Source organism: Coregonus clupeaformis, chromosome 8 (genome assembly GCF_020615455.1).
Source record: "Coregonus clupeaformis isolate EN_2021a chromosome 8, ASM2061545v1, whole genome shotgun sequence".
NCBI lineage: Eukaryota > Metazoa > Chordata > Actinopteri > Salmoniformes > Salmonidae > Coregonus > Coregonus clupeaformis.
The window spans coordinates 59,439,226-59,453,926 of NC_059199.1; the positions used below are offsets into that span (position 1 = coordinate 59,439,226).

Consider the following 14,701-nt stretch of genomic DNA (forward strand, 5'->3'; position numbering starts at 1 on the left):
AAAGTCCCCAAACTCCGACCTGCGCATTTGCCTGAGAAAAATTACAGGAACAATAACACGGAAACATGCTATAACATCTGGGTCTACAGAGAATGTAAGATTGGAAACTGTGGTATCTGGATACAGTTGTTTGACAGCAGGCTAGCTAACTATGTGTTCAAATGTGAACATAAGTCAGTTGTTAAACACATGACGTGTTGAAGTGAACAAGGTGCTAAATAAAGTGGCTAGCTGTATCTGTCAACCTCAAAAAGTTTGTTGTCAAATTTTTGATGACATTGTTCACTGAAATACTTAGCCAGTGATGTGTTTCACTGGAGAGCCCAACTGATGTCCTGAGTATGGGAACGTACTGCCTCTACTTGGGTTTTAAAATTGCGCCGACAGAGAGGGCTGCCTCGCTAGTAGTCTTTAGGAAACTGCAGTATAAAAAAAAAAAGTATTATTTCTTACATTGTTAGCTCATAAAATCTTCCTTTACTTAGATTTGTGTGTGTTAGATATTTGTTGCGGAACTGTTAGATATTACTTGCTAGATATTACTGCACTGTCGGAACTAGAAGCATTTACATTTAAGTCATTTAGCAGACGCTCTTATCCAGAGCGACTTACAAATTGGTGCATTCAATTTAGGATAGCCAGTGATACAACCACCACTAGGGGAGGGGTAGAAGGATTACTGTTAGACTATTCCAGGTATTCCTTAAAGAGGTAGGGGTTCAAGTGTCTCCGGAAGGTGGTCAGTGACTCCGCTGAAGCACAAGCATTTCGCTACACTCGCAATAACATCTGCTAACCATGTGTATGTGACCAATACATTTTGATTTGATTTGAGGACACAGTCACCTGTCCGCGGTGAGGATGGGTTGTTTGTTGTCAGTTAAATTTCCCTGCTGGAGATAATGATGTATCCTACTGACAGACAGAATCATTAGCTAAAGGGGTCAACTGCTTGCCAGTCTGTTTGCGCTATCATGCCAACTGCCTATCACTCATCATCATCATCATCATGGCAAACATGGCTTGACGATGAATGGTCCCATAGAGAATGATAGAGGCCTCTAGTGGCCAAAAGGCCGTTTTAGCATGGGCAGCGCCATTGAGGGCTTCCACCATTTTAATGTAGTCAACTGGGTGGGACTTCCAACTACATTGGCTGATCCCTCCTGGTGACCCTGTTGGAGTCATGTCCAACCGGGTCATCAGGAGGGATCAGCCAATCGTGAAGAAGAAAATGGACTACTTCAAAATGGAGATGACCTCAATGGCGCTGCCCATGCTGTCACAGACCCTATAGATCCTCTATCTATCTCTATGGAATAATAATATGCCATTTAGCAGACGCTTTTATCCAAAGCGACTTACAGTCATGTGTGCCTACATTTTTATGTATGGGTGGCCCCGGGGATCGAACCCACTACCCGGGCGTTACAAGCGCCATGCTCTACCAATTGAGCTACAGAGGACCACAGATGGAATGGTCCATGGAATTGGCAAGAGCACAAACCGGGTCCCCCATTACAGTGAATAGAAAAATGGCAATCTTCATGTAAATCCTGGTACCAATAAATAATTGTAATGCACCCGATGTATGTCCTTTTACCGATTTATTTTAAAATCACACACAGAAGAAGTTATAAGGATAATTGTGTTGCTAATGGCAGCCTGCAGTACCCCAGTCAGCCTTCAACTTGAGTTACTCAACGAAAGGGGGCAGCACTGAGCTAGCCTGCAACGTCACTTCCTGGAGTAGCTCAACCTGTGCATGTTTATGTCTCCATGAGACGCCATCTTAACTGACTTCATTTGGCTTCAATGCGCTATTGAGTCTTCACATATGAATGAATGGTGTCACGTGATCGATGGCTTTGTCCATTCATATATATATATATTGGCATCTCTGTAGCTCAGTTGGTAGAGCATGGCGTTTGCAACGCCAGGGTTGTGGGTTCGATTCCCACAGGGGGCCAGTATGAAAATGTATGCACTCACTAACTGTAAGTCACTCTGGATAAGAGCGTCTGCTAAATGACTAAAATGTAAATGTATATATACAGCCATTGGAACAAACAGATCTGGGATCAGGGGTATATTCATTAGTTGCATAACGCTGCTAAACATTTTGCAACAGACTAAGCGTTTTGGAACGGAATCCGACTAATGAATACACCCCTGGCTAGGTAACTATTCTCACAAAGACAAACAAGTAGTCATCCAGGTATTGTATTTCATCCAGCCAGTCTCTTTTGTCATCATCAGTATGTGACCCTTGGACCCTGCTAGCTGTGCCACTAGAGATCCTGGTTCGAATCCAGGCTCTGTCGTAGCCGGCCGCGACCGGGAGACCAATGGGGCGGCGCGCAATTGGCCCAGCGTCGTCCAGGGTAGGGGAGGGAATGGCCGGCAGGGGATGTAGCTCAGTTGATAGAGCATGGCGTTTGCAACGCCAGGGTTGTGGGTTTGATTCCCACAGGGGGTATGAAAAAAAAAAAATGTATGCATTAACTGTAAGTCGCTCTGGATAAGAGCGTCTGCTAAATGACTAAAATGTAAAAAAAATATAACTGTGTTTTTATGTACTTCTATCTCTCCAGAATTTTCAGGTCAAGAGGTCACGTCTTCAGTTGTCTTTAACGCTCTAGAACGGTCCACTGTTGCTGTGGAGGAGGAGGACTCAAAACTCAAGGGGGCTGTGGTAAGAATTCACCTAAAAAGTTCCTAAAGTGATCAATAAAACGACCCTTTAAAAATGAGGAATTCCAGTGTAATAGTACAGACTACTGTAGGGGTATTCAAACCTAGACCTCGACGACAGTTCCACTTCTGATTTTCGTTCTTCCCCTCTAATCGGGGACAGATTTTAATTATCAGGTAGAACAGAAAACCAGCAGTACTCCGGACCTCCATGCTCAGATTTGAATACCACTGCACCACTGTATCAATATCTTCTCTCTAACCTCCTCAAACTCTTGCATTCTAGATTGAAAGGCGCTGCAATAAAGAGGGGATGGTTTATCACACCAGACAAATGAGATCTGCAGATGAAGGACAGACGGTCTTCTTCACCTGTATACACTGCAGGTAATGTAGAATGTACACACCTATTACATCTCACTCAAACACCAATTCACCAAGTCTATTCTAAGCAGTTCTCACCACCAGATTCATCAATCTATTCAATTTGATGTTGTTCTGCACCACAATGTGACAAGCACCTACCCCATAAACGGTATATATTCTAAATGTTAACTTATGAGTGAGTGGATATGTTACTTATAGTGATTTAATTTGTGCCTACAGATAAAGAGAAGAAGGACTCCTGAGAAGAGATCGAGACGCTCAGATGGTTCCCCATTCCCCTGGACCTCCTTCAATATTCATCTCTTCTCCTTTCTTTTATCTGTAAACAAAAATGTGTTTGATCAGTGTAGTGCAAACTTGAGATCGTATTGGAGAAAACACAATTGGTATGCTATTCCTTGCACTTCATTGCTTGTAATGAGGTTTAGGCTAGTCGCTCTGGGATGCTAAGCATTTTAAATCCTTTGCTGCATCAGTTGGATTGTGAACATGTTTGTTGCTGTTATCGTTTCCCTTCTACATTTTGTCAACGCTCTCAGGGAATGACAGTGAATTTATCTAAATAACCTACTTACATGTTTACAAATGTATACATTAGCAATTATTGCAATCTTTATTTATCAATCAAAAATAAAATACTGCATTTACATTTCACTGTGGCGTTGAGTGCAGCAAAAGTAGTTGCTCCAATCAGAACGCTCCCCCTTGTAGATGTCTGAATCACGTGATCATCCAACATGGCTTCTATTCACTTGCTGAGAAAAAAAAGATGCTGAACATTTCTGAATTTATTAGTTTATAGGAATTATTTTGGACCTTATCCGATACCCAACCATAAGGTAAACAATAAAATGTCGATGTACATGGTTGATTGCACTTTCTGTCTCACTTTAAAACGCTCTGTTCCATTCCATCCTCGTTAGCTAGCTAGCTAAGCTTGTACTCTTCAGACTTGTGTCATTATTGTTAACCATAGAAGAAACACATTGAATTCTTACTGTAGTTGTCATCTGCATCTGTTTTTGTCTTCGGTAGAAGATGAAGCTGCGCGTGCAGTTACAATGCAAGAACCTCCATGAGTACCTGAAAGAGTTGAGCCCTGAGATCTTGGACAGATTGTACAACCATCCGGCCACATGTCTGGCTGTCTACAGGTGCGGGATCAGTCCAGTTAAACAACACTATTATAGTAACTGTAAAATATGACATGCATAAATCCTGCTGTTTGCTATGCTTAGTACACAAATTGATTTTTAATGCACACATTATTATTTATAACATATTTGGAACAGAACACAGGCTGTCTACACATTTAGCACCATGTTACATATACAAGCACGATGATCGGTATTTTGGGTTGCACCGGACTCACATGCAACGTAAATCAGGGAGTCAGATTATCTGCTTGTTTCACTGCTTGACAGGGAGCTCCCCCCATTGGCCAAGAATTATGTAATGCGAATGCTGTTCCTGGACCAACCCCTTCCTCAGGCAGCGGTGGCTCTGTGGGTGAAAAAAGACAGTGAAAAGTAAGTCTATCCGAATCATACATAGTACGTGTCCGATGCTCCATTGTAAATTCAGTCAAATGTCAGGTTGTTAAATGACTGTCAGTTAACCTTCAGTCTCTGTAGTTCACTCTCTCTTTCTTCTTCTCTTTCTTCAGGGACCACGATCAGTGTGTCTCTGTGCTGTCTGGTCTCAGACTATGGCACAGCCAGCAGCTACAGGGAGGCCTGCAGGGAAACGTTCTGAACCCCGTATTCAAAGACAACCTGAGAATAGCATTATTAGGAGGGTAAGTCAACCCTTTCATTTGTAAGGTACTTAGTGTCTACAGTACCACATGGGGGCTTAATATGCCAGCAGTAGAACTACCAAAGCTAAAACTTGCGAGTGAACGCGTGTCTTTCGTACGGCTCATGTATTATGGCTCACTTATGCTTACTCTCTTCTCCTCCTCCTCCTCTTCCTGCTCCTCCACTACCTCCTCTTCCACTACCGCCTCCTCATATTCCTCCTCCTCCACTACCTCCTCTTCCTCCTCCCTCTCCTCCTCCTCTCAGGGGTAAGTCGTGGGCAGACCAGGGTGACAGTCTGGGTCCTGACAGACATGCCCGTGATGTGGAGAGTCTGGATAAGTATGCCTTGGAGCGCTGGGAGGTTGTTCTCCACTTCATGGTGGGCTGTCCCAGTGCTGCAGTCAGCCAGGATCTGTCCCAGCTCCTCATTCAGGCTGGCCTTATGAGAACGTAGGTACCACGCCGCTGAGGGACCACTGTGAACTCAAATGTTATACTCTCACATACACTCTTTATTTCTTGTCATTTGTATTTTTTATCACTATTTTACCTGTATTATTTTTCTATGAATGTGTTTGGGATTTTCACGTATTTTCAACTGTTCTCTGTTTTCGATGTATTTTTTTTTCTCCACAATATTCTTTCTAATTTCTCTGTTCCTCTCTTTTCCGTCCTCTTTCTCTCCTCATTCATCCTACACTTCTTCCTCTCCTCCAGTGAGGCTGGAGATGCTCCCTGTATCACCTCTGCTGGTTTCCAGTTCCTCCTCCTGGACACAGCCTCTCAGCTCTGGTACTTCACCCTACAGTACCTCAACACGGCACAGGTACGTCCTCAGACACACACACACACACAGTCTGGCGCAGCTAACCTTGTGGGGACATACAATTCAGTCCCATTCAAAACACTATTTTCCCTAACCTCTAACCCTAACCTTAACCCTAACCCAAAAACCTAACCTTAACCCTAAACCTAACCCTAGCTCCTAACCCTCTCCTAACACTAATTCTAACCTTAACCCTAAACCCCCTAGAAATAGCATTTTACCTTGTGGGGACCAACAAAATGTCTCCAGTTGGTCAAAATGTTCTTGGGTTTACTATTCTTGTGGGGACATCTGGTTCCCACAAGTATAGTTAAACACGTCCCACACACACACACACACACACACACACACACACACACACACACACACACACACACACACACACACAGTTCCCCAGTATTATATCTCTCTCTTGTCCTCCTCATTTTTCAGACTCGTGGAATGGACCTGGTGGAGATTCTGTCCTTCTTGTTCCAGCTCAGTTTCTCAACACTAGGCAGGGTGAGTCTTGTAACACATTACAGCTACCTGGCAGCTTACCTGCAGAACACTCAACTTTAACCACCGATCGATTTCTACACGGTATGACGTGATGTCGTGTCAGTCATGTCAAAATATATCATAGTCATTGTGCATTATTAGATCATGGGATATTCTGCTTATAGTCTCTTATCGACTGATGTTGTCACCCCTGTCCTGTGCCCCAGGACTACTCAGTGGAGGGGATGAGTGAGTCTCTGCTCACCTTCCTACAGCACCTGAGAGAGTTTGGCCTCGTCTTCCAGAGAAAGGTAAGATATGGTGGAGTAGAACGAGCTATGTAGCTACAATTGTAGAGGACAGTAACATTTGGCATGTGTGTGTATATGTTATAATAAATACCTCACATGCGACAAGCATTACAAGGAATTACTCTAAGCATATAGCTCCTTATATGTTTATATAACCTATATCCTTATAGGTTAACTTACAGGACAAAAGCATAAACACAGAGTTGCTTACTAGGCCAGAGTTCTAGAAGCCGAGGAAATGAGAATTGATCGTACAACCTTCCTCCATGGACTGGATACAGGATAAGAGAGAGATCAAAGGCTTTTCATTCCATTCATAACATCTGAAGGAGTAACCTTTCAACCCAAAACCAACCACCATTGACCAGTCAAAACGATACCAAGTTTTACAGTAACCTAAATACTCCCAGGCCCAATCTCCACAGGGTGAACACAGCATCTAAAGGCTTGTGTGGGGGATGACACCAATGTAAATGAGACAGAATTCCCGAGAAGACGATAAAACCTCTTTGCATAGAGTAATTCAGAGTTCACCCTGTACAGATACAAGAAACCACAGAGATCATAGATACATGTAGATAGCACCAGAGTTATCCTCAGTGAACAAGTTTCAGATAGATACCAGACATGCATACTATAGTATTATTCTATCACATGCAATAGTCAGTGCTCTGAATACTGTAACAGAGAGGTACATTTTGGCCCCTCAGAGCGGGGAAGGGCTGACTAGTCCTTGGGCGTTGTCCTTTGTTCCTGGACCATTTACCATGCAACTCCAGGTGACAGAGAGCACATAAATTAGGGCCGAACCTACACAATTCCCACGGAATACACTGTTATGGGGTCAAAGGTTAGGGAGCTGGGAGGACTGAAATATTCTGCTTTTACAATGTTATGCTGTTTTCAAATTAAACAAAATATATTGCTCTTGTTAAAGCTTTTAGAATGTATTTGTTTTTGTTTTTGTACATGGTTGCTGTCAAATAAACAAACAAAAAATATGGTGGAAGAGCAAGATATCAAGACAGAACAGAATGGACAGAACAGAATGGACAGATTGAATGGACAGATTGAATGGACAGATTGAATGGACAGAACAGAATGGAAAGATTGAATGGACAGAACAGAATGGACAGATTGAATGGACAGAACAGAATGGACAGATTGAATGGACAGAACAGAATGGACAGAACAGAATGGACAGATTGAATGGACAGAACAGAATGGACAGAACAGAATGGACAGATTGAATGGACAGATTGAATGGACAGAACAGAATGGACAGATTGAATGGACAGAACAGAATGGACAGATTGAATGGACAGAACAGAATGGACAGAACAGAATGGACAGATTGAATGGACAGAACAGAATGGACAGATTGAATGGACAGATTGAATGGACAGAACAGAATGGACAGATTGAATGGACAGAACAGAATGGACAGATTGAATGGACAGAACAGAATGGACAGAACAGAATGGACAGAACAGAATGGACAGATTGAATGGACAGAACAGAATGGACAGATTGAATGGACAGAACAGAATGGACAGATTGAATGGACAGAACAGAATGGACAGATTGAATGGACAGAACAGAATGGACAGATTGAATGGACAGAACAGAATGGACAGAACAGAATGGACAGATTGAATGGACAGAACAGAATGGACAGAACAGAATGGACAGATTGAATGGACAGAGCAGAATGGACAGATTGAATGGACAGAACAGAATGGACAGATTGAATGGACAGAACAGAATGGACAGATTGAATGGACAGAACAGAATGGACAGATTGAATGGACAGAACAGAATGGACAGATTGAATGGACAGATTGAATGGACAGAACAGAATGGACAGAACAGAATGGACAGAACAGAATGGACAGATTGAATGGACAGAACAGAATGGACAGAACAGAATGGACAGACACAAATAATATTTAGTTGTCTTCTCTCACTGTCCTTTTCACCCCTGGTCCTGTACCCCTACCCTCTCTCTCTCTGGTCTCCTCAGAGGAAGTCTAGAAGGTACTACCCCACCAGGCTGGCCATCACCCTGTCTGCTGGCGTCTCCGCCAACTCTTCCTCCACCGCCATGGGCGCTGCCCCAGGGACTGGGGATTCAGGTTTCATCGTAGTGGAAACCAACTATCGCCTCTATGCTTATACTAGTATGTTTCCAATGGAAGGTCTTAATTCTGCAGTGTATTGTCTGACAGTGTGGACCACTGAAACCTAACTTCAGATCTGCCAGCGTAACTCGAGTTTTCATACAAATCTCCCATTGACCAATTCCAGATTTACGCCTCAACTCTTGAGTTATCTGTGCAGCTCTCAAGTTAGGATTCATCCCTGTGTGTCAATCCCGCTCTCTCAATGTTGGGATTGTAGTATTTAATGTATTACTAATTTCCAGGTGGTACTGAATAGTCTATTAACTTATTTATTTTCTGTCATAAAAAAAAAAAAATGGTTGACACTTTGATAACAGGTATTTACAAATAGATAGCAGCATAATGTTGACTTCTTCATGTCATTACTGATCTCCTGTCTGATTGTCCTCCCCAGACTCTGAGCTGCAGATAGCTTTGGTGGCTCTGTTTAGCGAGTGCCTCTATCGCTTCCCTAACGTGGTGGTAGCCCATGTTACCAGGGAGTCAGTGCAGCAAGCCATCGCTAACGGCATCACTGCACAGCAGGTAGACACACACACACACACTCCTCCTCACAGCAGGTAGACACACACACACACACACACACACTCCTCCTCACAACAGGTAGCTGGTTACTTTACACTACTGAACAACATAATGGCAGCTTGGAGCTTGTCAGGTTTTGTATTAATGATTTTCTCTCTTCAGCATATTGGTGTTCTAGTATTCACTGTTATACATGGTTGTTCTGTATGCATTTACATTCACGTCATTTAGCAGACGCTCTTATCCAGAGCGACTTACAAATTGGTGCATTCACCCTATAGCCAGTGGGAAAACCACTTTTTTTTTTTTGGGGGGGGGTAGAAGGATTACTTTATCCTATCCCAGGTATTCCTTAAAGAGGTGGGGTTTCAAATGTCTCCGGAAGGTGGTGAGTGACTCCGCTGTCCTGGCGTCGTGAGGGAGCTTGTTCCACCATTGGGGTGCCAGAGCAGCGAACAGTTTTGACTGGGCTGAGCGGGAACTATGCTTCCGCAGAGGAAGGGGAGCCAGCAGGCCAGAGGTGGATGAACGCAATGTCCTCGTTTGGGTGTAGGGACTGATCAGAGCCTGAAGGTACGGAGGTGCCGTTCCCCTCACAGCTCCATAGGCAAGCACCATGGTCTTGTAACAGATGCGAGCTTCAACTGGAAGCCAGGGGAGTGTGCGGAGGAGCGGGGTGACGTGAGAGAACTTGGGAAGGTTGAACACCAGACGGGCTGCGGCATTCTGGATGAGTTGTAGGGGTTTAATGGCACAGGCAGGGAGCCCAGCCAACAGCGAGTTGCAGTAATCCAGACGGGAGATGACAAGTGCCTGGATTAGGACCTGTGCCGCTTCCTGTGTAAGGCAGGGTCGTACTCTCCGAATGTTGTAGAGCATGAACCTACAGGATCGGGTCACCGCCTTGATGTTAGCGGAGAACGACAGGGTGTTGTCCAGGGTCACGCCAAGGCTCTTCGCACTCTGGGAGGAGGACACAACGGAGTTGTCAACCGTGATGGCGAGATCATGGAACGGGCAGTCCTTCCCGGGAGGAAGAGCAGCTCCGTCTTGCCAAGGTTCAGCTTGAGGTGGTGATCCGTCATCCATACTGATATGTCTGCCAGACATGCAGAGATGCGATTCGCCACCTGGTTATCAGAAGGGGGAAAGGAGAAGATTAGTTGTGTATCGTCAGCGTAGCAATGATAGGAGAGGCCATGTGAGGATATGACAGAGCCAAGTGACTTGGTGTATAGCGAGAATAGGAGAGGGCCTAGAACTGAGCCCTGGGGGACACCAGTGGTGAGAGCACGTGGTGCGGAGACAGCTTCTCGCCACGCCACTTGGTAGGAGCGACCGGTCAGGTAGGACGCAATCCAAGAGTGAGCCGCGCCGGAGATGCCCAGCTCGGAGAGGGTGGAGAGGAGGATCTGATGGTTCACAGTATCAAAGGCAGCAGACAGGTCTAGAAGGACAAGAGCAGAGGAGAGAGAGTTAGCTTTAGCAGTGCGGAGAGCCTCCGTGACACAGAGAAGAGCAGTCTCAGTTGAATGACCAGTCTTGAAACCTGACTGGTTTGGATCAAGAAGGTCATTCTGAGAGAGATAGCAAGAGAGTTGGCTAAAGACGGCACGCTCAAGAGTTTTGGAGAGAAAATAAAGAAGGGATACTGGTCTGTAGTTGTTGACATCGGAGGGATCGAGTGTAGGTTTTTTGAGAAGGGGTGCAACTCTCGCTCTCTTGAAGACGGAAGGGACATAGCCAGCGGTCAAGGATGAGTTGATCAGCGAGGTGAGGTAAGGGAGAAGGTCACCGGAGATGGTCTGGAGAAGAGAGGAGGGGATAGGGTCAAGCGGGCAGGTTGTTGGGCGGCCGGCCGTCACAAGTCGCAAGATTTTATCTGGAGAGAGAGGGGAGAAAGAAGTCAAAGCATAGGGTAGGGCAGTGTGAGCAGGACCAGCAGTGTCAATTGACTTAACAAACGAGGATCAGATGTCGTCAACCTTCTTTTCAAAATGGTTGACGAAGTCATCCACAGAGAGGGGGGAGGGGGAGGAGGATTCAGCAGGGAGGAGAAGGTGGCAAAGAGCTTCCTAGGGTTAGAGGCAGATGCTTGGAATTTAGAGTGGTAGAAAGTGGCCTTAGCAGCAGAAACAGATGAAGAAATGTAGAGAGGAGGGAGTGAAAAGATGCCAGGTCCGCAGGGAGTCTAGTTTTCTTCCATTTCCGCTCAGCTTCGAAAGTATGCGAAAGTATTTATGTTTTTGTCTATTCAGTCTGTGTGTTTTAGTTGATATACGGCACATGAAATGGTGGTATGGTGCTTCTGATCTTCTGTGGTAAAGTGTTTATGATCATGTTTTTGTGCTTTTCAGATTCTCCACTTTCTAAGGACCAGAGCACATCCTGTCATGCTGAAACAGGTACCTCCAATCTGTCAATCTGCTCCCTCGTTTGTCTCTCTCTTCTCTCTCTTTCTCTTTCTCTCTCTCTCTCTCTCTCTCTCTCGCTCTCTCTCTCTCTCTCTCTCTCTGTCTCTCTCGGTATCTCTCTCTCTCTCTCTCTCTCTCTCTGTCTCTGTCTCTGTCTCTGTCTCTGTCTCTGTCTCTGTCTCTGTCTCTGTCTCTCTCTCTCTCTCTCTCTCTCTCTCTCTCTCTGTCTCTCTCGGTATCTCTCTCTCTCTCTCTCTGTCTCTGTCTCTGTCTCTGTCTCTCTCTCTGTCTCTCTCTCTCTCTCTCTGCTGTGTTGATTACAGTAATAGCCTTGCCCTACTCCCACACTGGAGGCTCATCACTCATATTTCTTCATTACATTACCATGCTAGACTAAGGTTTTGTTCCAAATAGCACCCTATTCCTTACATAGTGTACTACTTTTGACCAGAGACCATGGGCTCTATTCCCTATAGACCCTATTCCCTATAGACCCTATTCCCTATGGGCCCTATTCCTTATGGACCCTGGTCTAAAGTAGTACACTACGTAGTGAATAGGGTACCATTTGGGATAAAGCCTAACTCCTACCTACTCTCTCTGTGTCTCACAGAACCCAGTGCTGCCCCCCACCATCACAGACCAGATCAGACTATGGGAGCTGGAGAGAGATCGACTACAGTTCTCTGAGGGTGAGGCCCTCTGTGTGTGCACGTGCACGTTTAATACAAGCTTTCATGAGCAGGTTTCTCTTTTTTTCATTGTGACGAATTATGTCCGTCCCACCTAATGGTTGGTGAGATCACGCTCTCTCACCCAGGGGCAACCAGTGGCTCTTATCTCTGGTAATAACCATGTGAGACATGCCGTTAATAGGAATTACGTTGCTTGGAAAAACAGGCCGTAAGACTTCAGTGCTTTGAAATGAAACCAGTATGTATCAAGTGCTTCAGAGTAGGAGTGCTGATCTAGGATCATTCCCCCTCTATCCATGTTAATACTATTCATTTTGATCTAAAAGGCTAAACTGATCCTAGATCAACACTCACAGGGTTTTTTTCTGCGTAGAAACTTGTTTTTTTCTTTTCAGACGGCCTCAGTCCAAACAGTAAAATAAATACAAATAACAACAATAATATTTATTTTGTATTTAAAAAAAAAAAAAAAAAAAAAAACGTTTTTTGAAAATCATTTCCGGGATGGTAAAACGTTTTCAGTGTAAACTTAATGACAAAAATCAGATATAGTATGTAGAAAAGATAATTGACTTATTCCACGTTTTGTGTGTTACAGCCTGAATTCAAAATGGATTCAATTGATATTTTTTTCACACCCATCTACACACAATACCCCATAATGACAAAGTAAAAACAACGTTTTTAGAATTTTTCGCAAATATATTTTCTGAAGGCACTGTATATATTTAAAAATAAGATAATCTTTGAGAACTAACAATGAGGAGAAAGAAAAGAGAAACCCTCACACTGCTCTTGCTAGTCAAAAAGGAGGACCTCTAAAATGCTCAGTCGGCGACCGCGTCATTGGCCACGCCCACCACTTAAGCCCCATTTTGATTCCGAAAAAAATCCTGACCTACTCTGAGGTACTTTATAAATACGGCCCCAGTCCTGTATTTTCTCCTGCGTTGTCCAAGAGACATCTAGCCACTCCCTGAGGACTTACAAAGCTGATTGATTTCTTTGGGTTTCATTTTCTTCCCCCAGTAGGATGACTGACAAGGTGGCCTGTCTCTGTAGGATAGCAATCTGTCAATACAGGCTGTGTGTTGTGTGTGTGTGTGTGGTGAGTTGTAACCCCTGCTCTCAGATGTGCTGTAAACTGGAATAGAGTGATCAAGTATTGATGTGGGCTGCACCTTTAACCTTGTCTGTAAGCTATCTGTGTCTTTCATTCTCTCTCTCTCTCTCCTCTCTACCTCCCTTCCTGTCTACCTCGCTTCCTGTCTCTCTCTACCTCTCTATCAATCTGTCCATCCCAGGAGTGCTGTATAACCAGTTCCTCTCCCAGGCTGACTTCGAAGTGTTGCGGGACAGAGCTCAGGTCAGATCTTGTTTTATTTTCTCTCTATCTATCTCTCTAGCTGTCAATGAACTCACCAATGAACATTTATTGTAATGAAGCATGAGGTCAGAGGCGTAATTCCAACCTAGGACGTTGGGGGCGTCCGGAGACAGGGACAATACCGCTGCTTTCTTGGGGGATTTGTGCTCAGAAATGCCAGGGCAGGTAGCCTAGCGGTTAAGAGCGTTGGGCCAGTAACCGAGCTGGTTTGAATCCCGAGCCGACAAGGTGGAAAAATCTGCTGTTCTGCCCTTGATCAAGGCACTTAACCCCCAACAGCAACTGCTCCCCCGGGCGCCGTGGACGTTGATTAAGGCAGCCCCCCCCCCCACCTCTCTGATTCAGAGGTGTTGGGTTAAATGCACAAGACACATTTCTGTTGAATGCATTCAGTTGTGCAGGGCGGCAGGTAGCCTAGCGGCTAAGAGCGTTGGGCCAGTTACCGAAAGGTCGCTGGTTTGAATCCCCGAGCCGACTAGGTGACAAATCTGTCGACGTGCCCTTGAGCAAGGCACTTAACCCTAATTACTCCTGTCAGTCGCTCTGCATAAGAGCGTCTGCTAAATGACTAAAATGTGCAACTGACTAGGTATCCCCCTTTCCGATGACATGATCTGATATTAACTGTGCACACTTAAGTTAGCCTTGCTACAATCTTCTACCCGTCCTCTGACGTTTTTTTAACTATGAAAGGGTTGTAGTTCAACAATGGTAGAATTCCATTACCATTATCAGCCTGACATCTGCAGGCCCTGTCACATGGAGCAACTGCTTGTCTGACCTCTTCATTTCATCTATTCTCTCTCAGTACAATCTGGGTGCTTTATATTGCTCCAGCACAGACTGGCTGCTGCCTCTGGGTGCGTCCCAAATAGCACCCTATCTCCTACATAGTGAATAGGGTGCTATTTGAGATGCAGTCTCTGTCTTATCACTTAAACTCTCTCTCTCTCTCTCTCTCTCTCTCTCTCTCTCTCTCTCTGTCTGTCTGTCTGTC

General features: G+C 44.7%; 1 protein-coding gene across 1 annotated transcript in view; it reads left to right on the forward strand.

Moving 5' to 3' along the window:
* Window positions 1–3,827: 3,827 nt before the first annotated feature.
* Window positions 3,828–14,701, forward strand: part of gtf2h4 (general transcription factor IIH, polypeptide 4) — an 11,485-nt gene continuing 611 nt past the window's right edge. Inside the window, exons 1-13 of the mRNA XM_041884191.2 lie at window positions 3,828–3,920; window positions 4,117–4,235; window positions 4,506–4,610; window positions 4,748–4,879; window positions 5,148–5,333; window positions 5,601–5,709; window positions 6,142–6,210; window positions 6,417–6,500; window positions 8,524–8,680; window positions 9,078–9,208; window positions 11,566–11,613; window positions 12,236–12,314; window positions 13,622–13,683. Coding sequence (XP_041740125.1) covers window positions 4,120–4,235; window positions 4,506–4,610; window positions 4,748–4,879; window positions 5,148–5,333; window positions 5,601–5,709; window positions 6,142–6,210; window positions 6,417–6,500; window positions 8,524–8,680; window positions 9,078–9,208; window positions 11,566–11,613; window positions 12,236–12,314; window positions 13,622–13,683 — 1,278 coding nt within the window. The 5' untranslated portion in view covers window positions 3,828–3,920; window positions 4,117–4,119. The remainder of the gene's footprint in view (window positions 3,921–4,116; window positions 4,236–4,505; window positions 4,611–4,747; window positions 4,880–5,147; window positions 5,334–5,600; window positions 5,710–6,141; window positions 6,211–6,416; window positions 6,501–8,523; window positions 8,681–9,077; window positions 9,209–11,565; window positions 11,614–12,235; window positions 12,315–13,621; window positions 13,684–14,701) is intronic.